Source organism: Sus scrofa, chromosome 10 (assembly GCF_054392235.1).
Source record: "Sus scrofa isolate SSC_HxYL_T2T_F1_AM1 chromosome 10, Sscrofa_HxYL_maternal_Yorkshire_Landrace_v2.0, whole genome shotgun sequence".
In the NCBI taxonomy this organism is placed as follows: Eukaryota; Metazoa; Chordata; class Mammalia; order Artiodactyla; family Suidae; genus Sus; species Sus scrofa.
The window spans coordinates 26,267,928-26,288,928 of record NC_139392.1 but is presented as its reverse complement, the minus strand read 5'-3'; the positions used below and the strand labels follow the sequence as shown (position 1 = coordinate 26,288,928).

The 21,001-nt window shown below is 59.0% G+C and overlaps 2 protein-coding genes across 7 annotated transcripts in view; both read left to right on the top strand.

Annotated features, from left to right (window-relative positions):
* The first annotated feature begins 1,554 nt into the window (after positions 1-1,554).
* Positions 1,555-2,336, top strand: ASCL5 (achaete-scute family bHLH transcription factor 5). The gene has a single exon (XM_005656790.3). It carries the CDS (start codon positions 1,661-1,663, stop codon positions 2,195-2,197), a length of 537 nt encoding a protein of 178 aa, XP_005656847.1. The 5' UTR covers positions 1,555-1,660; the 3' UTR covers positions 2,198-2,336.
* A 1,305-nt stretch (positions 2,337-3,641) lies between these two features.
* The window catches only part of CACNA1S (calcium voltage-gated channel subunit alpha1 S), a 64,521-nt gene continuing 47,161 nt past the window's right edge, over positions 3,642-21,001 (top strand). For all 6 annotated transcript variants that reach the window (XM_084980733.1, XM_084980732.1, XM_084980731.1 and 3 more), the window contains exons 1-3: positions 3,642-3,942; positions 5,486-5,591; positions 20,001-20,140. In XM_084980733.1, coding sequence (XP_084836859.1) covers positions 3,791-3,942; positions 5,486-5,591; positions 20,001-20,140 — 398 coding nt within the window. In that variant the 5' untranslated portion in view covers positions 3,642-3,790. The remainder of the gene's footprint in view (positions 3,943-5,485; positions 5,592-20,000; positions 20,141-21,001) is intronic.

Below are 21,001 nucleotides of genomic sequence, written 5' to 3'. Positions count from 1 at the left end.
GTGTGGCACCTGCTAAGATGGCATCCTCAGGACACTGTGGACACAGGGAGGCGAGTGGGTCAGAGAGGTGCCTAGAACAAACAACAACTAAGTGGACCCTGATAACCACAGGTGTGGGGCTGGCCCTTAGAGTCAACCCAGGCTCATTCTTTCTCTTCTTTTTCGGCCACCCCTTGGCACATGGAGTTCCCGGGCCAGGGATCAGATCTGAGCCTCGGTTGTGCCCTAACACTGCTGCTGCGGCAGTACCGGATCCTTTAATTCACTGTGCCGGGCCAGGGATCGAACTCGCGTCCTGGCACTGTAGAGACGCCCACGATCCTGCTGTGCCACAGCGGGAACTCCCCATTATTTTCCTGGCGTCTGGGCAAGGCTGCGTGCAACTTAGTCCTACCCCCACAAGCCCAGCTTTCTGCCTCATCCTTCCTCTCAGTTCTTCAACACATATTAGTGCAGAATCTATGTCCTGCCAGGCTCCGGGCATTACAAAGGATGGACAGGCACTTGAGTTGAGTGGCAGGAAGGAGAAACCCAGGGAGGGGGCTTGAGAGGGCTCGTTCTGGCCCCGGAGCCTGGGGTCTGAGGTTACCCTCTCTATGGGCAGAGGGCTTTGAAGGTCCTGAACACAAGGGGTTCCTAGGAACAGAAGATGCATTGCCTTCGATAAAGGGTCAACACCTTTGCTGCCTTGTGGCTGTCATGGAGATTGATTTTTTTGTTTTTTTGTTTTTTTGTCTTTTGTCTTTTTGGGGCCGCACACGTGGCATATGGAGGTTCCCAGGCTAGGGTCTATCAGAGCTCCAGCTGCCTGCCTACACCACAGCCACAGCAACGCCAGATCTGAGCTGCGTCTGCGACCTACACCACAGCTCACAGGCAACACCAGATCCCTAGCCCACTGAGCAAGGCCAGGGATCAAACCCGCAACCTCATGGTTCCTAGTGGGATTCGTTTCCACTGCATCAGGACAGGAACTCCTGTCATGGAGATTTCTACTGCTCACTCAGCAAGCAGGCAGGGGAGCCTCCAGATGTGAGGTCCTGGAATGCGTGAGTGACAGACTCGGTCCTCACTCTCCAAAGCAAGGCCACTGCCAGGCATTTTTAATAAGACAGGCCCTGGAGGAGGTTTCTTTGGGTATATTTTCTTCTCATTTGATCCTCACACATTATTATTAACCTCCTGGGAGGGATGCTTTCATTATCTCCATATGTGGAAACTGGGGGCATGGCTCAAGAGGTCAGCCAAGCATTAAGGGGTGAGCTCTGGGTTTGAATCCCAGTCGGCAGGTGTGGATCCTCTTCAGCAGCCCCCCCCCTCATTGATGCTTACAATTGTGTCGGGGGTGGGGGACAGAATGGAGCCTTTCCTAATTGATACCTTCACTCTCCTCTTTAGCAGCCCAGGATCCCAAGGGCCGCGAGGACCAGGACCCAGGCGCGGGCCCCGCTGGAGCCACGGGCTTGGTGCCCCGGGAAGGCTCGCGATGGCTCGCGTTAGGGGGACCTCGGCCGCCTCCCCGCAGAGCGAAAAGAAGCCCTGACCAGTCCCGGCGCCCGGAGCTGCGGCTGGCGATGTGACTCGCCCGCGGTCAGGGCGCGCAGACCCCGAGTGGGGCCGACTGGGGGGGCTCGCTCCGGGTCCGGCTCCGCGCGGCATCATGAACGACGACTTCTGCCGGGCGCTGGTGGACCGCCGGCCCGCGGCGCCCCCTGGCTGCCTGCCTCTGGGCGTCAGGCCCCCTCCCCGGCCCGCGCCCCTACCCCGCGCCGAGCCACTGGGCGCGGTGCCCTTCCTGCTATACCCTGGCGCCCCCGAGCCGCCCTACTGCGACGCCTACGCGGGCGTGTTCCCCTGCGCGCCCTTCCCCGGCGCCCTGGGCGTCTGCGACTACCCCTTCGAGCCCGCCTTCATCCAGAAGCGCAACGAGCGCGAGCGCCAGCGCGTCCGCTGCGTCAACGAGGGCTACGCGCGCCTCCGCGGCCACCTCCCTGGCGCCCTGGCCGAGAAGCGACTCAGCAAGGTGGAGACCCTGCGGGCGGCCATCCGCTACATCAAGTACCTGCAGGAGCTGCTGAGCGCCGCCCCCGACGGCCCCCGTGAGCCCCCGGCGCCCCCGGCCCGGGAGCCCGACTCTTCCGAGCCCACCTGCTGCTCCTCCTCGCCCCTCTTTGAGTCGGAGGAATGCAGCCACTGACCGAGCTGGCGTTCCACCGGGCACGGGGTGCCAGGGCCCCCTGCCCTGAGGCGATTCCTTGTCTGCAACACCCTCCTTCTGCCACCGCCACCCCGGCCCCGTCCCTTTCAGCTGGAGTGCAGGGCGGGGGGCGGGGCGAGGGCACGACAGAGGCCAGAGTGGCCAGAGCGGCCGGCAGGGTGGGGAAGCTCGGTGCGTGCTGCTGCGCCCGGTCCAACTTGGGCCCTGGCTCGGCGTCAGCCCAGTTCCTGTTGTCCCAGTTCCTGCAGTGTACACCGGCTGTGGGGGCCCTGCTCCGTCCTTGGGGGCCACAGGCTCAGCCCTGCGCCTGCGAGTCCCCAGGAAGCGGGCCTGCTTTGGTGCGCACGTTATGCCCCGGCTCTCCGGGAGATGGCCTCCAATACCAGCGTCCTCTTTGGGAGCTTGCTTGCCACCCCCCGCCCCCAGAGGAGCCTGGAGGGTGAGGTGCAGGCCAGGGGCAGCGTGCATTCAGCCCAGATCCAGCCAGAGACTCCGGAGGAGGCAGAGCGAGTGCGCCAATGGTGCTCTCTCTCCTGCTTCCTTCATGGAGGGTGTTATCACCCCAATACCCCCCCCCCCAGTGTGGCCTTTTCCTCCCCCCACCCGGGCTAGGAAAGGACTGCGTCCCCCTCACCCCCAGACTACTCTGTGGGCGTGGGGACCACATGGACATATTGGCGCTGTGTTTGCACCAAGGGGCTGAATAAAGACAGGTGTGGAGTTTTGTGATTCCTGGGTCCCTGTCCAACCTCCCTTCCCCCTGCGCCCCTTTTTCATGCCGCCGACACTGCCTAGAGTACTTGCCTCCAGCGGATATGGGGTGTTCTGTTAGCTCCGGCATTCAACTAACATTTACAGAGAGCTTAGAGCATGCCAGCGGCAGAGCCCGGAGGGGACAGAGTCCCGGAGTTAGACACCTGCCCCTTGCACAGTTGGGAGTGGGGGAAAAAGGGCACATGAGGTGCTGCACCCTAGGTGTGCAGACTCAGGGAACTCCCACTCGATGCATGGGGTGGGGGGGTCAGGGTGGGAGGGTCTCCACCTGGTGGCTGCAGGTAGAGATGAGAGGATGAGCTGGGGACGCCTACAGAGCTGGGCCACCAGCTCCTTTTCTGGACAGTGTCCTGGGGGGTGTGAGTGGGGAATGATTAATCTTGCCAGCAAGAAGACAGCCTGAAGCTTCAGGCTCCATGTCGCTTCGTGAACTCTCAAGCGCCCCAGCCTTGAACCTCACATCCTGTCTCCCTCTGTCCCAACCCAGGCCCGTGTGTGAGTCCCCCCCACCCCCAGCCTCCTTGGGGACACTCTGGGATGTCACTGGCTGGGCTGGGGAGGATGACAGCTGCCTGGCCGCAGGAGCTCAGGCTGGGCAGCAAGGAGCCAGCGGAGGCTAATTTTACTCCCTGGGAGCAGGGAGCGCGCTCCCCGCCCCGCCTGGCTGGCTCAGCAAGGCAGGCTCCCCAGCGGGCTCAGCCGCCCAGTCCCCAAGGCGGGGGTACCGGACGGACGGACGGGACGCAGGGAGGAGAGGGCAGTGGTGGGTGAGCCGAGAGAGTGAGCCTGCTGGGAACCATGGAGCCGTCTTCACCCCAGGACGAGGGCCAGAGGAAGAAACAGCCTAAGAAGCCTCTTCCCGAGGTCCTGCCCAGGCCACCCCGGGCCTTGTTCTGCCTGACCCTTGAGAACCCAGTGCGGAAGGCCTGCATCAGCATCGTGGAATGGAAGTATCCTTTAGGGCTGCGGGGCCATGGGGAGAGAGAGTGTGTCCTGGGGGTGTCGGGGGTGGGGGGAGAGTGGTCCCAGGTCTCAGGCTTTGGGGCCAGGAGGCGGCCGAGACGGAGTCAGGAGCCTGGGGAAGGAAGTCCTCCACGGAGGTGGTGGAACTGGTGGGGCTTCCAGGGGCTGAGGGTGAGGCCCAGGCCCTGGGAGCCGCCTGTGCAGAGTCTCTGGAAGGTGCTGGGGTGTTTCGATGGGCTGCTGGAAGCTGAACCCAGTCCCCAAGTCATGGGCTCCATGCAGCTCCCTGTGATGTGGGGGGAGGGGGAGAGGGGAACAGTGAGCCTGTGGGAAAATCCCTTCCACCGCCCCCCCCCACATGGGAGGGGGTGAGAGTCAAGCGAGGTGGGGAGGGGTCTCAGCGGGGGAGGAGAGATGAGTTTGAACCAAACTCTGCCATGAACAGCAGGCCCGGCTGGGCCTTACCGCCCCCGGGCCCAGGGACCAGAATGCCATTCTGTGCAGACATTTGCTCTGGGAGGAAGAATGATGGAAATTTCTGGCTTATTTGGGGAAGGGAGGAAGGAGAGGGGCCAAGGGCCTCTCCAGTGGGTCTGAGAGAGCGGGCAGGAATATTTGAAATATTTCTGAAGGGTTTTGGAAGACCGGGCTCTTACCAGCTGTTCCCTTGAAGAAAGAGAACATGGGAACTGGGGGACCAGGAAAACCAGGACTGGGCTGGAAAGTCGGGGTCAGAGTCGGTGCTGCTCCCTCGCTGGGCGTGGTCCCAGGTCCTCCTGCTGTCCCCTCATCTTCATCTCTCACCTGCATCCTCTCTCCTCTCCCAAGGCCCCTCTCTTCAAACCCAGAGGAAGGTGGCTGGGAAGAGAATGGGATTTACCCTCAAACTGTCTACACAGAGTGCCCTGCAACCACTCACAGACAGCCCCCCCTTCTCCCCCTCAGCTCCCTGACACCAGCCTTGCAATGATCAGCGCCCTGGGGGCTGTGCTGCTCACCAGCAAATCCAGGGAGCCAGGGGTGCCCCTGGAAACGGCGGGCAGAGGCCCGTGTGAGTGGCTGCTTGGCTCTGGGGGCACTGATGCCAGGTTCCCATGCCCTCCTCAGGCTGTGCAGTCCTGCCCCGTGGGTGCTCACTCAGCCTTCAGCAGCTCAGGGGCCTCTCATACTGTTTCTCCGAGGGACCTTTGGTTGTCTGGCCATGGCTCCTCGGGGATGGGGAGAGTAGCAGTGGGCTGGGCAGGGGGCCTTGGGGGGGGCAGGTGCTGAGAAGGGAGGGTTAGGACCCCCTGGCCCTTGAAGCTGAGAAGCCCCCAGCCAGGACCCAGAGCTTTGTGGTCCCAAAGCATCTTAGTGGGTGCTCCCTGTTCTGGATGAGAGGGGGGCCGGCCCGATTTGTGCCCTGCAGGACGGCACTGTGGGCCCATCAGCCTGGCCCTGTGGTCGGTCCAGACAGACCCCCAGTGCACTCTTCCCCTTAACCCCTCAATCCCAGGCCTCCCTCGAGCGTGCTCCTTAACCCTTTGCCAGACCCTTCGAGACCATCATCTTACTCACCATCTTTGCCAACTGTGTGGCCCTGGCCGTGTATCTGCCCATGCCCGAGGATGACAATAACGCCCTGAACCTCGGCCTGGTAAGAGGGGTCTGCCCTGCCGGCCTGCTGTGCCCGCTGGGTGAGGCTCGAGCTTCAGCCCCTGGATGATACAAGCCCGTGTCCCCACCGCCTGCAGAGCTGATGCAAAGCTTTGCAGGGTAAACCTGCCTGGGCTGGGTTCTGTCATCTCAACAGCCAGCACTGAGCGAGGAAGCGCGGCCATCCTGTCCACAGCCCCTAATATGGTCCCATTTGACAGATGTGGACAGTGAGGCTTAGTCAGATCGGTTCTGAGGGCTGAACGCCACCGTCTCTTCCTTGGTGATAATTGGGAAGATGCTGGTTGCCACGGAGCTTGCCTTTCGAGTAGAGTTTGCTGCAGGCATCTCCGAGAGCACGTGTGTTACAACCACGTCTCACCTCATGGCCAAGACCACATCCGGGCCACCCGATGCCACAGCTGGAAGGGCTTTTCCAGAATCAGGTGGCCCTGCCCCTCCCATCTCATGCTGCTTTGTGGATGAGAAAATGAGGGCTGCAGGAGATAAAAGACGTGCTTACCTGAGAGCTAGAGAATGATAAAGTGCTTGATATGTATTAAGGGCTTATTAGATGCCAGGTTTTGTCCTAATATTTCTTTTAGACACATATCGTCTATATTGTCTATTAGACCCATTGCAAGACAAGGAAACTGAGGCTCGGGGAGTCTGGGTACCCTGCCCAGAGCCTCCCCACTTTCACATCTTCTGCTAAGGCCTCAGACACAGGCCCTGGATTTTTGGACCTGGCCTGGATCCGCTATGCTGCCTGCGTGGACACAGCGCCAGGGCTCCTGGGAAGCTCCTGGAGACATGGTCCCAGGCTCTCGGCGGGGACAGGGAGGGCAGGACGGTGGCCCTGGCACTTGTGCAGACTTTTCCTGCACTTGCTTTGCGGGGTGGGGAGAAAGGGGGCCCATCAGGGAGCGTCCCGGGCCTGAAAGATGGCCTTTACCTCTGCCTCTGCTTTCTGCTGCTTTCCATGGAAATCTGTTCTGAGTTGGTGAGAGGCTGGGGGTCTAATCGTGGGCTTGGCTCCACCTGGAAAAGCTAGAGTGGAAACCCCCCCCACACACACACCTAGGGGACTTGGGCCCTGCAAGGCAAGGCTGGCTCACTTCCCTCTGCTCTGGGGTCCAGGAGGCCTTGGGTCCACCCCATCCTTCAGGAGCTCACATCGGGGGTCGGGGGGGCCTTGGATCCATTTCAGCCCCTTAAGAAGTTAAAGACATTGGGAAGAAACTACCTTCCTGGAGGATATTGAAGTCCTACCTTAGCGGGTGTGTTTCCATCTTGAAACAAAATGGCTGCCCTAAAACGTTCGGTGCTGTGCGCTTGCCTTTAGCCTGTGGGCTGAGTTACAGAGCCGGGGGAAAGCTCTAGAGCTTGTTGAGATAGGGTGATGAGCTCCTGGTGGAGATAAACAGGTCCGGAAGCCTGCCCAAAGCAACGACCATCACGTCGAAGTCAGAGCTGGGCAGGCTATGGCTAGTCAGTGAGGGACCCTTTGCTGTGAAGCCCAGAGAGGGCAGGCAATAACTCAAGGTCACACAGCCCACTCCCACTTGCCAAGTTCATCTCCACAAAAGCCAACAAGAGGGACGTGGGGGCAGTTAGAACAGGAAGAAGGAGATGGGGGTCTTTCTTCCTTGCCCAACTGGCTGCTTTGTGGGCATCTGAGAAAGGTCAGGGGACCCACCCCCAGGCACCCAACATAACTGTGGCGAGGAGAAGGGAGGCCCAAGCTTACACTCTTCAAGAACGTTCTTTCTTATTCATTTAACAAATATTGATTGAGGGCCTATCACCTCACTGGCACATTCAGGGGACACATTCGTGAACCAGACATAGCCCCGACCCCCTTCCCTGAAGAGTCTGATTCAATCAAATGAGTGGTGACAGTGCAAGTGGGCAAGGTTTGGGGGCCTGGGGACAGGGTCCTGGAGGGGAACTGAGTGAGACATGGGGGCAAGGAGGCTTCCCAGAGCACCGCGTGCTTGACGTGAGCCTAGAGGTGAGGGCAGATGTGCTCTGCGTGGTCCCCCAGGGGCCCGCGCTAGGGGGTCACGCTCTATGGTCATGGTATTGAAACATCTTTTTTTTTTTTTTTCTTGCTTTTCAGGGCTTCACCCACAGCATGTGGAAGTTCCAAGGCTGGGGGTCAAATCGGATCTACAGGCGCCAGCCTACACCACAGCCACAGCCACGCCAGATCCCAGCCACGTCTTCAACCTACACCACAGCCCGTGTTAATGCTGGATCCTAAACCCACTGAGCGAGACCAGGGATCAAACCCACATCCTCATGGATCCTAGGTGGGCTTGTTAACCACTGAGCCATGATGGGAACTCCCGTGGTAGTGAAACAGCTGATCCTTTCATCTTTAGTCCATGATCTGTAAGCGAAATCCAACAGGGACCACGTGCTTGGACCAGGAGCTTGATGCCACGGCTCACTCACGTCCTGCCTTCTGCCCCCTGCCCAGCCTCTCCGGCACCCTGGGGCCCTGGGCCACCTGGCAGGGAGGGTCAGGCTGGCCCATGTGCTCTTTGATGTCAGGACAGCTGTCCCCACCCTGGGCTGACAGTACCACCGCCCATTCAGAGGTGGCTCTGCAGGGTCCAGCCCCCGGCCCCCCCATCCAGGGGCTCCGTGTTACTTCTGGAGCAGGTGTGAGCTGAGGACTGGGTGTGAAGTGGAGGCTGCAGCAGCCCCGAGGGAAGAGGGTTCCAGACTGAGGGTGTGTGGAGGGCTAGGGGCAGGACAGGGACATGAGCTGGGATTTGGAGGGTCTCTCGGCCGTCACGTAGGGCGAGGGTTGGGGTGGGGGCGGGATGGGAAGCAGAGAGGTGGTGAGTAGGCCCCAAGAGTGTCCAGTGGAACCGCGGCCTCGGGTGAAGATGGAGATGTGGGTGCCCCCAGGGGACCCATGCACTCGGAGCCTGAAGGGTGGGGACGGAGCGTGGGGGAGGGGAGGAAGAAGACAAGGATGACACTTGGGTTCCAGAGTGGGGGATGGCGTAGGTGGTGGTATGACTTACCTGCTGAGACAGGCATCCCTGGGGAAGGAATAGGCTGGGCTGGGAGCAGGGACAGAGTGTGGTCGCCCAGCGACACAGGTGAACTTGCAGGTCTGAGTGTCAGATGATGGAAGCTTCCTTGCTTTGAGTGACTCCAACCTCGCTGGGGTGAGGGAGGGGTGGTCTGGGGCAAGAAAGACTTCCCACGGTGGCCTCGTGTGCAGATCCACGGCCTGGGGTGCAGAGCCGTGGCCTTGTGTGCAGACCCAAGGCTGGCACCCCCTGCTCCTTGGAGGGACGCCTGACACCTGTCCTGGGAACAAACTCCCCTGGACGGCCGGGCCCCCTGGGGGCTTTCTCTCCTGCTCCCCTCCTCCCTGCCCAGCGCTCACCGAGGCCGAAGGACTGAGCAGCAGGGGCTCCCTGACTCTGCCTACTCTGTGTCAGTGGGAAGCCCAGGGTCAGAACACAAGGGGAAACTGAGGCTCAGCAAGGGCCAGGCGTCCTGGGAGACATCGTGGGTCAGAGGACGGCTGTGTCATCCTGGTGGCGGGGACGTGGACCCTGAATCAGCTGGGCTGGAGAAGCAGAGGGTGGCGCAGAGGGTGGCTCAGGGAGTGGGTTCTGGAGCTACAGCTGTGTGATCTTGGGCCAGTTACTTAACTTCTCTGTGCCCTCTGTTCCCTCATTTGTATGATGCGGCTAACAGTAAACTTGAGAGAATTTCCTAGATGAGTTGAGACCTTGTTAAGTTGTGCTGCCTGATCTAGTGACACAGGGGAACTTTACGGTGCGGGTGACACAGTGTCTCGGCAAGGGGGCCCCAGCCACAAAGTCCCGGTCACAGAGACCCTAGGTTGTGCTAGAGTCAAAGGAGTAACCCCTAACAGCTATGACCGGAGGGTTATTTCAGACAAAAGAATTCCTCTTCTTCCCGCTCACCATCTGTCCCCAATTTCACAACCCCCCCCCTTTTTTTTTTTTGTCTATTTGCCTTTTCTAGGGCCGCTCCTGCAGCATATGGAGATTCCCAGGCTAGGGGTCCAATTGGAGCTGTAGCCGCCGGCCTACACCAGAGCCACAGCAAGGTGGGGTCTGAGCCGCATCTGCAACCTACACCTCAGCTCACGGCAACGCCGGATCCTTAACCCACTGAGCAAGGCCAGGGATTGAACCCACAACCTCATGGTTCCTAGTCGGATTCCTTAACCACTGAGCCACGACGGGAACTCCTCACAAACCCTTCTGTTCTCCTTCCAACCTCCGACTTTGCAGAATGGCTTTCCTGGACCCCTGCCCCCATCCCTCAGCCAATCATCATCATCTTCATCATTTTCATCCCCATCTGTTGGGCACCTGCCGTGTGGCAGCACGACTCTGATGTTTCCCATACCTTTTCCCATTTAGGGCTCCTCACAGCCCCCCGGGCAGCACAGTTACATTTCTCATTTTCACAGATGGCGAAGCTCAGGCACAGTGAGGTGAAGTCACTGGACATGCCCACTGGGCTCCGTGGGCAGACCTGCACCCCTTCTGGGGCACTGGATGTGGCTCCCCAGGACATCAGAAGGGGACACAGGAGATGCGTGGTTTCTGCTTCCCTGGGGAGTGGTTCGGGGGAGTACCAGGCCAGCAAGTCCCAGCCCCCCACTGTGGCCCCGCTCTCCCATAGCCCACCCCCGATTATGGAGCACGTGGAGGCCAGAATGGACCTCAGAAGTCCAGCAGTGCCTCTAGGCTGGACCCTGCTGGCCCAAGAGAGGAGGCTGCTTTAGACCCGCGGGATTGGTGCCTGCAGCCCATCCAGCATCCTCCCAGCGGAGCGGAGGCAGGGGACACAGGTCACGGAGGGGCAACCCTTTGTCCGAGAAGCAGGAGGATGGACTAGACTCTGAGCTGCCACTGAGGTCACAGAAAGGGCTGTGAGATGTTCGAGGGTGGCCAGAAGCCGAGACCAGAAGGCAGGGCGCTGGCCCCCAGTCCAGCCCAGGACCCTGCAAGGCGAGCTGCGGCCCGGAAGGCCCATCTGCTCCCTGAGGCCTGAAGGAGCTCTGCTCCCAGGGGGGGTCCTCTGCCTGAATTAAAGGAGACCTTTGGGAGGGTCTCCATTCTAGCCTGGGCCTGCCTGGCTAGAATAGTTACCAGTTGTTGGGAAGGGCTAGAAATGATTGTTTTAGCTGCCTTATCTGTCCCTGTGCTCTCCAACATAAAGTAAAAACAGACTCTGGTTAAAATATAGAAGGAATAGGAGTTCCTGTCATGGCACAGTGGTTAAAGAATCGAACTAGGAACCGTGAGGTTGCGGGTTCGATCCCTGACCTTGCTCAGTGGGTTAAGGATCCGGCGTTGCCGTGAGCTGTGGTGTAGGTTGCTGATGCAGCTCAGATCCCGAGTGGCTGTGGCTGTGGTGTAGGCCGGTGGCTACAGCTCTGATTTGACCCCTAGCCTGGGAACCTCTATATGCCATGGGTGCAGCCCTAGAAAAGGCAAAAAGACCAATATATATATATATATATATATATAAAAGAAACAAATGTCAAAGGTTTATTCACGAGTTCCCATCATGGTTCAGTGGAAACAAATCTGACAGACATCCGTGAGGATGCAGGTTCGATCCCTGACCTCACACAGTGGGCTAAGGATCCGGCGTTGCCGTGAGCTGTGGTGTAGGTCACAGATGTGGCTTGGATGTGGCATTGCTTTGGCTTCAGCGTAGGGCGGTGGCTACAGCTCTGATTAGACCCCCTAGCTTGAGAACCTCCATATGCTGCAGGTGCAGCCCTCAAAAGACCAAAAAAAAAAAAAAAAAAGGTGTATTCAAGGCATAAGAGAACAAGGACAGTAGGGCTGGTTCAAAGAGAATTCGAGAAATAGGTGTCTATGATCTTGGAGAAATACTGATAGGCCCGGGTTGCCAGGTGAGACACAAAGCTGGCCGGTCCTATGGGGAACAGAAGTGTGTCCGCTGGGGCGGTCTTCGTACAAGACAGAATCCTGAGTCAAACAGAGCTGCAGCCCTCAGGCCAGTGGCTTTCAGGCAGGCGAGGGGAGGGCCATTTGGCAATGTCTGGACGTTGGAGGGGGGAGCCTGTGTCCTGAGTGGGCACAGGTGCTGCTGTCCGATGGGCAGGGGCCAGGGACCACACTGCGAGTACACGGGACAGCACCCTGCCGCCAACAAACAACCATCTACCCGAAACTTGGGGTTGGGATGGGGCCGAGGCTGAGAAACCCGCCCTAGACAGCAAGACTCCTGGGCCAGGCCTGTTACAAGAGGCTCCAATAAGACGTGACAAGGGCACGGCGCCCTCGCGGTGACTGATTTCCAAGTTCTGGGTGATTTTTGGTAACACGGGTCATGGAGGCCTTGGTGCTGCGAGCACGGGGCAAGGCTGCAGGACTGGACAGGCCAGTGGCCCCTCCTGGGTCGCCTCCCCTCCCCCCAAGCGCTCCTGCCCTCAGCCCCGCGGCCCCTGCACATTCCTGGGGCTCCGGTTGCTGCCGCCTAAGCCTCTGGCATCCAGGGCTGCCGTCTTTTTATAGGGTTCGGAATGTGCCTGCTGCGGCCGCAGCCCACTCCACCTCTCCTTGGAAGGACCCCACCTCCGGCCTGGCCCTTCAGGGACCCAGACCTGCAGGGCTCCAGCATCCAAGCCGAGGCCACCAGACAAGGGTCTGGTGAAACGGAGGGAAAGCCTGGCTTCTAGGCCAGCTCAAAACCTACCCCGTCCCACCATGGGGCTGCTGCGTTCCCCTCCTTCATCTGCACCCCTCACCCCAGGCACAGGTTGGACCCCAAGAGAGTGCACGAGCCAAGGCTTCGCAGAGGCCCTGGGGCCCTTGGCCCAAGCTGTTGGGTCTCGGGCCTTCAATCAGCCAAAGCGGCTCCGACCTGGACCTTGGCCCGAAGTGTCCTGAGTCTGTGAGCCTCCGCACCCTGCTTTGTGCCCCTCCTCTGTACCTGATCGAGTACCAGGCTGCCCTCCAGGACGCTCATGTTGGAGGGCGTCCAGCCTGGTGCCAGGCCTGGCTGATAGGTGGTCCTTCTGCTTCCTCTCTGCCCTCCCAGCACCCCTGGGAGCCAGGCCTGGGGCTGGGGCAAGATCAGGGGGGCCCATCCAGTTGTCCCCGCGTGCCCTTTCTGCCCTCCTGGCACGGCTCTGCTTTAGCTGTGTGACCCTGGAGAAAATACTGAACCCTCTGTGCTTCAGTTCCTTGTCTGTGAGGATTCAGTGCATGTCTGTGGCTAGAACAGTGCCTGGCACACAAGTGGGTGTTTAATGAACTGGAGCTGTTGTTACTACGATTACACAAGATGGTACCGTTTCCCGCCCTCTTCCCGGCGGCGGGGGGTGGGGGGTGCTCCACTTTCCCCTTGCCTGTCACCACCCCCCTCAGTTACTCTCAGCCCTGCTGGCTCCCTTGTGTAGACAGCCCAGGCGCACCTGATCCTGCCCCCCCACCAAGCTGACTCTCCACATGGGAAGGGGAGGGGGAGGCAGGATGGCGGGGAGACCTGCAGAGACCCGTCCATTTGGGGGAGAGTTCATCAGAGTAAATACAGCCACTTCCCTCACTCCCGTGGGTCACTTTCCAAACCTGGAGGCTGAGGAGATCACGGAGATGGATGCCAGGGCCCTGGGCACATGTGGGCAGTCTGGCCACAGGATGCCACTGACTTCAGGGCAAATGGGCCAGGTCTCACCCCCCCTGCCATCCCCAAGCCCCAGCTCCCTCAGGTACAAAAATAGCAGAGCAGGAAGGACCCTCCACCCAGCCCCGAGGTACCCAAGAAATACCACCGTTTTTCCTAGAAATATTTTTGTGGGTTCTGAGCCCGCATCCCTCTGGGCTGGAGGGACCGTCAGTGGTGGGTGACACCTGCACTCTGGGCATTGCTGCCCTACGTGGTGCCCAGGTCCGGGGCTCAGGCAGGACCAGGAGCAGGACCATAGGCCCCCGTCCACCGTGGTCCAGGCCATATTGTTCTAGTTCCTGGGCTCTGCTGGGCCACCAACCCCATCTCTGTGTGAAGCTGAGGAAGCAGGAAGCCTTGGCAAGGCTGGAGCCTGATTTCTCGGGGGTTGCCAGGGCCCCTCCCAGACCCTGCCCCCTCCTTAGGGGGCTATGACGAAGCAGGACCAAGGCAGAGCTACCCTCGTGACCCCTGAACCCTGGGGTGACTCTGTTTTGCTGGTGAGAGGGCCCCTCTCTTCAATCCCTCCTCCAAATAATGGTTGGACTTTAGGAAACAAGTGTTTGGGGCCTGTCCCACCGTGTCCTGCATAGTCACTGAGGTTGTAAAAGCATCTCAAAGCAGCAGCAGGGAGTTCCCGTTGTGGCTCAGTGGGTTATGAACCCCACTAGTATCCATGAGGATGTGGGTTTGATCCCTGGCCTTGCTCACTGGGTTAAGGAGCTGGTATTGCTGTGGCTCTGGTGTAGACCAGCAGCTGCAGCTCCGATTGGACCCCTAGCCTGGGAACCTCCGTATGCCGCAGGTGTGGCCCTAAAAAGACAAAAAAAGTAAAGCAGCAGTGGCCGATCAGCCGGCTCTGCGCACTGGCTGTGAGGACCCCCCGGTGCCCCCCCATCCCCCCCAGCCTGAGTTCCCTACAAGCACTGGCTTCCCTCCCCCTCAGTCAAATCCAGTTTGATTCATTGAAGCAGATGTGCCTTCAAGAGTTAACTAGGAGTCAGATGCCCTAACCCCCCAGCCCAGTGCCTTGACCCGAGGCTGGGAGGGGGCGCAGCTCCGTGACTGCAGTAGCCGGGGCTCCCCTGAACCCCAGCCCCGATCAGCCTACTGGGGTCTTTCCGTGGCCTCGGCAGGTCCCAGCCCTCCAAGGGGCTGCCAGGCCAGCCTCCTTCAGGCCTTAGTGCCGGGGTGGCTGTGTGGTTAGACAGGGAGACTCCGATGAGCAGGGGAGCCCAGCCCGCTCCCACCGCTTCCGCCCAGAGCCTGGGGCCTGCAGGGCCAGGATGGACTCTGGACATAGAGACCGTGGGAGGATGGGGGAGAGGCGCGGTCCAAGCCTGCTCTTTTCAGCCCAGGACTTTGGGAGGATCTGGCTTCCACGCCCCCAGGAGCAGGTGCAAGGCCTGTAGGTCGGGGCTAACCATGGGCCCCAGTGAGAGGCATGTCTGGGGCCGGATATTTGGTAATCAGGCCCCTTCCTTGCAGGGAGCTGGCATCAGAGCCCTCCCCTCACAGTCAGGCAGGCTCATGGCCCCCCACAAAAGTCAGGAAGCCCAGGGCAATGTCTCCCTGGCTCTGGTGTCAGAGCTTGGAGTCTCCCATCTCTCTTCAGGAATAGTGATCATGAGATGGCACCTGCCTTTGAAGTGAGCAGTGGCAGAGATTGTATTCTCCTTTGTTTGTTCATTCAACTAAGTTTTTCTTTTCTTTCTTTCTTTATTTATTTATTTATTTATTTATTTATTGTCTTTTTAGGGCCACACCCATAGCATATAGAGGTTCCCAGGCTAAGGGTCGAATCGGAGCTGTAGCCACCAGCCTACACCACAGCCACAGCAACATGGGATCCAAGCCATGTCTGTGACCTACACCACAGTTCACGGCAATGCTGGATCCTTAACCCACTGAGCGAGGCCAGGGATCGAACCTGCGTCCTCATGGATACTAGTCAGATTCGTTTCCACTGAACCACAATAGGGATGCCAACAAACTTAAGCACCTACTGTGTGCCAGGCAGTACTGTGTTCTTTTTTTTTTTTCTTTCTTTCTTTTTTTGTCTTTTTGCCTTTTCTAGAGCTGCCAGATCCTTAACCCACTGAGCAACGCCAGGGATCGAACCCGCAACCCTGTAATTCCTAGTCAGATTCGTTAACCACTGAGCCATGACGGGAACTCCTCCAGTACTGTGTTCTTTAGAGCAGAGCTCTGCAGATGATCTGTGAGGAAAGACCAGTTTGTTACTTTTAAATCTCAGCCAGGTGAGGACTGACCCCATTGCAGCAGGCGATGGGTGGGCAGGGGGGCACCGCCTATGCCAAGGGGGCCTCGCCCTGTGGCTTTCATGAGCCCAGGCTGATCTCTGCTCCACCGCGTGCCAGAGGTTGGGACATGTCACTCTGATGGTTTCCAAATGCTCCTTCTCAGAGTCTGCACATTGCTCATCTCAGTGTGACAACAGTGGACCAGGGGCACTACACCTGTGTGGCCGTGTGTTCGAGACGCAGGTGACAATGCAAAAGCTCTGGACTGTGCAGTCAGGTCAGGGGAGCAGTCAAAGGAAAGAGGGAGACGGGGCGTGGCCAACGGTGACACCTGCTGACAAAACTCAAGCAGAGAAGAAAACCTGTGGGGGAGGGGAGGAGGGTCTAGAGGGTCTTGGTGACAAGGTGACATTGGAGTTGGGGTCGAAAGAAAGAAGACAATAGCCATGGGGCTGGCTGGGAAGGACATTCCCGGCAGAGGGAACAGCAAGGGCGAAGCCCTGAGCCCTAGGTGTATTTAGTGGGGTGTCGGGGAGCCACGCCCAGGGAGACCCAGAATTTCCTGGCATGTGTGTGTGTGGGGGGGTCCCAACCACAAAACCTCCCCTCATGCACCACCATGGGGACTCTAGAAAGCTGCCTGAGGGTGACCCTTGCCTCCTCCCCAAATCCCTTTGCTGATTGGGGGTGTTACCTCTTCTGCCTGGCAGAGAAACCATGGGGCCCCTCGCTGGGCCTCGTGGTCTCAGGCAGGCTCCAGTTTGAGGGAGCAGGACCATTATGGGTTGGAGGGGCCCAGGATGATCTTGCCTCGTGGGGTCAGAGGGATTTGTGCAGATGAGAGGGCTGCATGGATCATGGGCCTTGGGGACAGTCCAGGCAGAGGGGCCGCTGTGAGCAGGGACACAGGGACACCGGGAGAGCCAGGACATCACTTGGGACCATCAGTAGGCAGGCCAGGGGGTCAGGGAGTTGTGCGGCCCCAGACAGGGTTTGGGCCAGGCCATGGTAGGGTCTGTACAGAGCAGGGGCCGAGGTGACAGGGGAGCAGACAGCGAGTTTGGGGGCAAGTGGTGCGGGGCGCAGAATCCAGGGGGATGTAGTGGACATTAGGGCACAGAAAGGCCTGGACTCGAAGGGTGGCGGGGCCCGGACAGAGCAATGAGGGAAGACAGGCTGGGACTTCTGAGCCTCAGAGGGGTCGGGCGAGGCAGACACCCCCACAGGACAGCCTCCCCCCGACCCCCGGGCGACTCTGCAGGGAGCAGCCATCATCTCAGTTTTACAGATGAAATTCATGGACACTTCGGAGCTGCCCAAGGAAGCAGAGCTGCCGAGAGAACCGTTACACCCTAAGCCTCCTGTGTCCACCTGCAGGTGGGGGGCAGCCAGAGGAAGCGGGGGTGTTTCAAGTTCATGGCTTGGATCTTGGAGGGATGCCAGGGGCTGCCCAGATCATCCAGGGTAGGACTTGGTAAACCCCCTAGTGTAGACAGCACAGGCTGCACCTGAGGTGACACGGATGGCACCATTCCTATGATGACGCAGGAAGGGACACACCCCTGCCTCTCCTGAGGGCGGGCGCGGGCCACGGGCACACCCAGGGCTCCCACAGCAGGTGCTCTAACCCCAGGTGCTCCAGGGTGGGTGGGGGAGCTGGGGGGCCCCCGGAACCGGAGTGACCCCATCTGTAGCCCATGGCCCTTGACAACTCCCTGGGGGCCAGGCGGCAGCGGGACAGGCAGTGGCAGGTGCAGGCAGCCCTCCCGGGCACAGGGCCGGCCGCCGGGGCTGTGAGCTCTGCAACTATTTTGGGCCCTGTTTTCCCTCCCCCCACCCCCATTTCTGCTGCCTCGCGCCGGGGTGGCAGCCACTTGAACACTTAAATGCTGACTTGACTCCCCTGCTCCTTTACCTTAAAGCTGTGTCTGACTCCCAGAAAGCCTGCCCTGCAGGGGAATGGACCCCCCACCCCACCCCACTCCCAATAGGGAGCTTCCTGGACCCCCCCTCCTTGGTAGTGCCTTTCCACAGAGCCATTGACCCCCAGTTCCCACCTAGTGTCAGGTCAGGCACAGTCCCTGCGTGGGCCACTTCGTAGACCGTGCAGCTTTGCCTTTAATCCTGCATAATTGTTTTCTTTTTCCTTTTAGGGCCACACTCGCAGCATATGGCAGTGCCCAGGCTAGGGGTCGAATTGGATCTACAGCAGCCGGCCTACACCACGGCCATGCAGCGGGGGATCCGAGCCACGTCTGCGACCTAGGCCATAGCTTGTGGCAACGCTGGATCCTTAACCCACTGAGTGAGGCCAGGGATCGAACCTGCATCCTCATGGATACTAGTCAGGTTTTTAACCTGCCGAGCCACAATGGGAATGTCATATCCCATATGATCATTTTCTGGAAGGAGAAAGTTTGGGATGGAATTAGGGGCGTGGTTAGGGAAAAGCAGGCTTTGTTTGCATATGCCTCTGTTTTCCTCTCTGTCTAGAAGCAGAAATTCAGGAAAATTCTCTGCAGACCAAGCTGGGAGTTTTTGGGGTCCTCATCCCTATTAATGAGTTATTGGGGACCTGGTTCCTTTCTTCCCAAACCTATCTGCTTAGACGGAAAAGCAGGAGTTCCTGTCGTGGCTCAGTGGAAATGAGTCTGACTAGTATCCATGAGGTTGCGGGTTCGATCCCTGGCCTCACTCAGTGGGCTGAGGATCCGGTGTTGCCGTGAGCTGTGGTGTAGGTCGCAGACGTGGCTCAGATCTGGCATTGCTGCGGCTGTGGTGCAGGCTGGCAGCTACAGCTCCGATTCTACCCCCAGCCTGGGAACCTCCAGATGCTGCGGGTGCGGCCCTAAAAAGACAGAAACAAAAACAAAACAAAACAAAAAAAGAGAAGTAAAAAAAAAAAACAACCAAAAAAAAAAAAAAGAGAAGCAAAAGTTGAGTCCCTTCCAAGTAACTAGCGGGGTGGCCCAGATAAGTAGCAGCTTTGCAGTTTGCAGGGTGCTGGCAGAGAGGCCTGGGGTGGGTGTGGGTGACTGATGGTGACACAGGTGTGGGTGTGGGGCCCAGACATTCTCGCAGCTCGGCTCCGGGGGATGCGGTTCTGTTCTCTGTATGTGTTCTTGGCCGCAGCCCCTTCCGGGGCCGGCTGGCATAAGGAGGCCTGGCTGGGGCAGGCAGCACAGCGCTCCTGGAAGCTGCGAGCCTGGCTCGATGGCTGCAAGGACAGCGGCATCAGCCTGGAGCCCTGACAGAGTGACCTGCTTCTTTAGAAATAGCTCTCTCTCCTGGGCCCAGAGGAGAAGGAAGGGTGACCAGGCCAGGGACAGGGTGACCAAGAGAGTTGGGCCACAGCCAACAGCCTGGAGGAGTTGGCAAGGGTGGGGGAGGGGGACGGAGCAAAACCCTTGACCTCTGACCTGCAGGGCATCCTCCACGCCATGTACCTCAACTCCCCTACCCTGCGTGATAGTGCTGTGCCCTTTAAGTGGCTGCCTGCAGGCCGCCGGTGTGGTGGGTGGGTGGGCTGGGCAGGGGAGGTTACAGAAAAATGAATGAAAGCTAAGACCCTGACCAGCCAGGAGGGCAATCTGAAGTCCTGAAGGACCCCCCCCCCCCCAATCAGGCCTCAGGACAAAGGAGAAAAAAGATGCCCAACAGGAACCCCCTGGGGCCTTCACTTTGAGGACTGCCCAGACTGCTCACTGATTCGTTCAATTCTAGGCCCAGGAAGCAGAGTCATGAGAAAATGAATACAGGGAGTTCCCGCTGTGGTTCAGCGGGTTATGAACCTGACTGGTATCCATGAGGATGTGGGTTTGATCCCTGGCCTCACTCAGTGGGTAAAGGATCCAGCGTTCTGTGAGCTGTGGTAGGTCACAGATGCAGCTGGCATCTGGTGTTGCTATGGCTGTGGTGTAGGCCAGCAGCTGCAGCTCCAATTCAACCCCTAGCCTGGGAACTTTCATGTGCCACAGGTGTGGCCCTAAGAAAAAGCAAAAAAAAGAAAAAAAGAAAAGAAAATGAACAAATCCCCCCACACATGAAATCTATATTCTAGTGGGCGAGATAGAGCTTGAACCAGAGGGAGCTCCCTGGCGATACCGTGGGCTAAGGACCTGGTATTGTCGCTATTGTGGCACAGGTTCCATCCCTGGCCTAGGAACTTCCACGTGCCCCAGGTATGGCCCCAAACACACAAACAAAAGACCCAGCTAGAAACAGGTAGGACACTTTGGCCAGGGATAAGCTAAGAACAAGTGGAAAGAGGAATAGAAAAGCTCAGAGGTCACTTCCGTGTTGGGACCACGTGGTAAAGGGAGGGGCTGGCAGCGGGGGCGGCCATCCAGGCAGGGGTCGCCGGGAGCAGAGGCTGTGGTGTGTGGCCCGAGGAGCAGGGGGCAGCTGAGCGATGACCACCTCGCCTGCAGGAGAAGCTGGAGTACTTCTTCCTCATCGTCTTCTCCATCGAGGCCGCCATGAAGATCATCGCCTACGGCTTCCTGTTCCACCAGGACGCCTACCTGCGCAGCGGCTGGAACGTGCTGGACTTCATTATCGTCTTCCTGGGGTGAGGCCCGGGTGGGGATCGGTGGGTCCCGAGGCAGGAGGGGACCCAGCGTGGTGCAGGCCACGGCCCCACGTGGAGCCACTGGGGGCGGGGCAACCCACAGGTGCAGCAGGGGGAGGGGGAGGGCACAGCGGGCACAGCCTCCCCTGCCCAGGCACCGCCAGTGTCCTATTCTTTTTTTTTTTTTTTTTTTTTTTTTTTGTCTTTTTGCCATTTCTTCGGCCGCTCCTGCAGCACATGGAGGTTCCCAGGCTAGGGGTCTAATCAGAGCTGTAGCCGCCAACCTATGCCACAGCCACAGCAACGCGGGATCCAAGCCGCGTCTGCAACCTACACCACAGCTCACAGCAACGCTGGATCGTCAACCCACTGAGCAAGGGCAGGGATCGAACCTGCAACTTCATGGTTCCTAGTCGGATTCGTTAACCACTGCGCCACAACGGGAACTCCGAGTGTCCTATTCTGCTCTCATCACACGGAATTGCAAATGCCTGCATGGTTCCAGGGCCTGGCCGTTTCCGGGGGCTCATACGTTTCTCAGCCTTGACTCTCACCTACGCGCAGATTCCGTGGACCTGTATTGAGCGCCTGTTGTTTGCATCCTTTTTTTTTTTTGTCTTTTTGCCATTTCTTGGGCCGCTCCCGCGGCATATGGAGGTTCCCAAGCTAGGGATCTAATCGGAGCTGTAGCTGCCGGCCTATACCAGAGCCACAGCAACTCGGGATCCGAGCCACGTCTGCAACCTACACCACAGCTCAGGGCAACGCCAGATGCTTAACCCACTGAGCAAGGCCAGGGATCGAACTGGCAACCTCATGGTTCCTAGTCAGATTCGTCAACCACTGAGCCACGACAGAAAC

What these genes read in the sequence shown, in the direction of transcription:
- ASCL5 (XM_005656790.3), top strand. Translation starts at nt 1,661, where the DNA reads ATGAACGACGACTTCTGCCGGGCGCTGGTGGACCGCCGGCCCGCGGCG.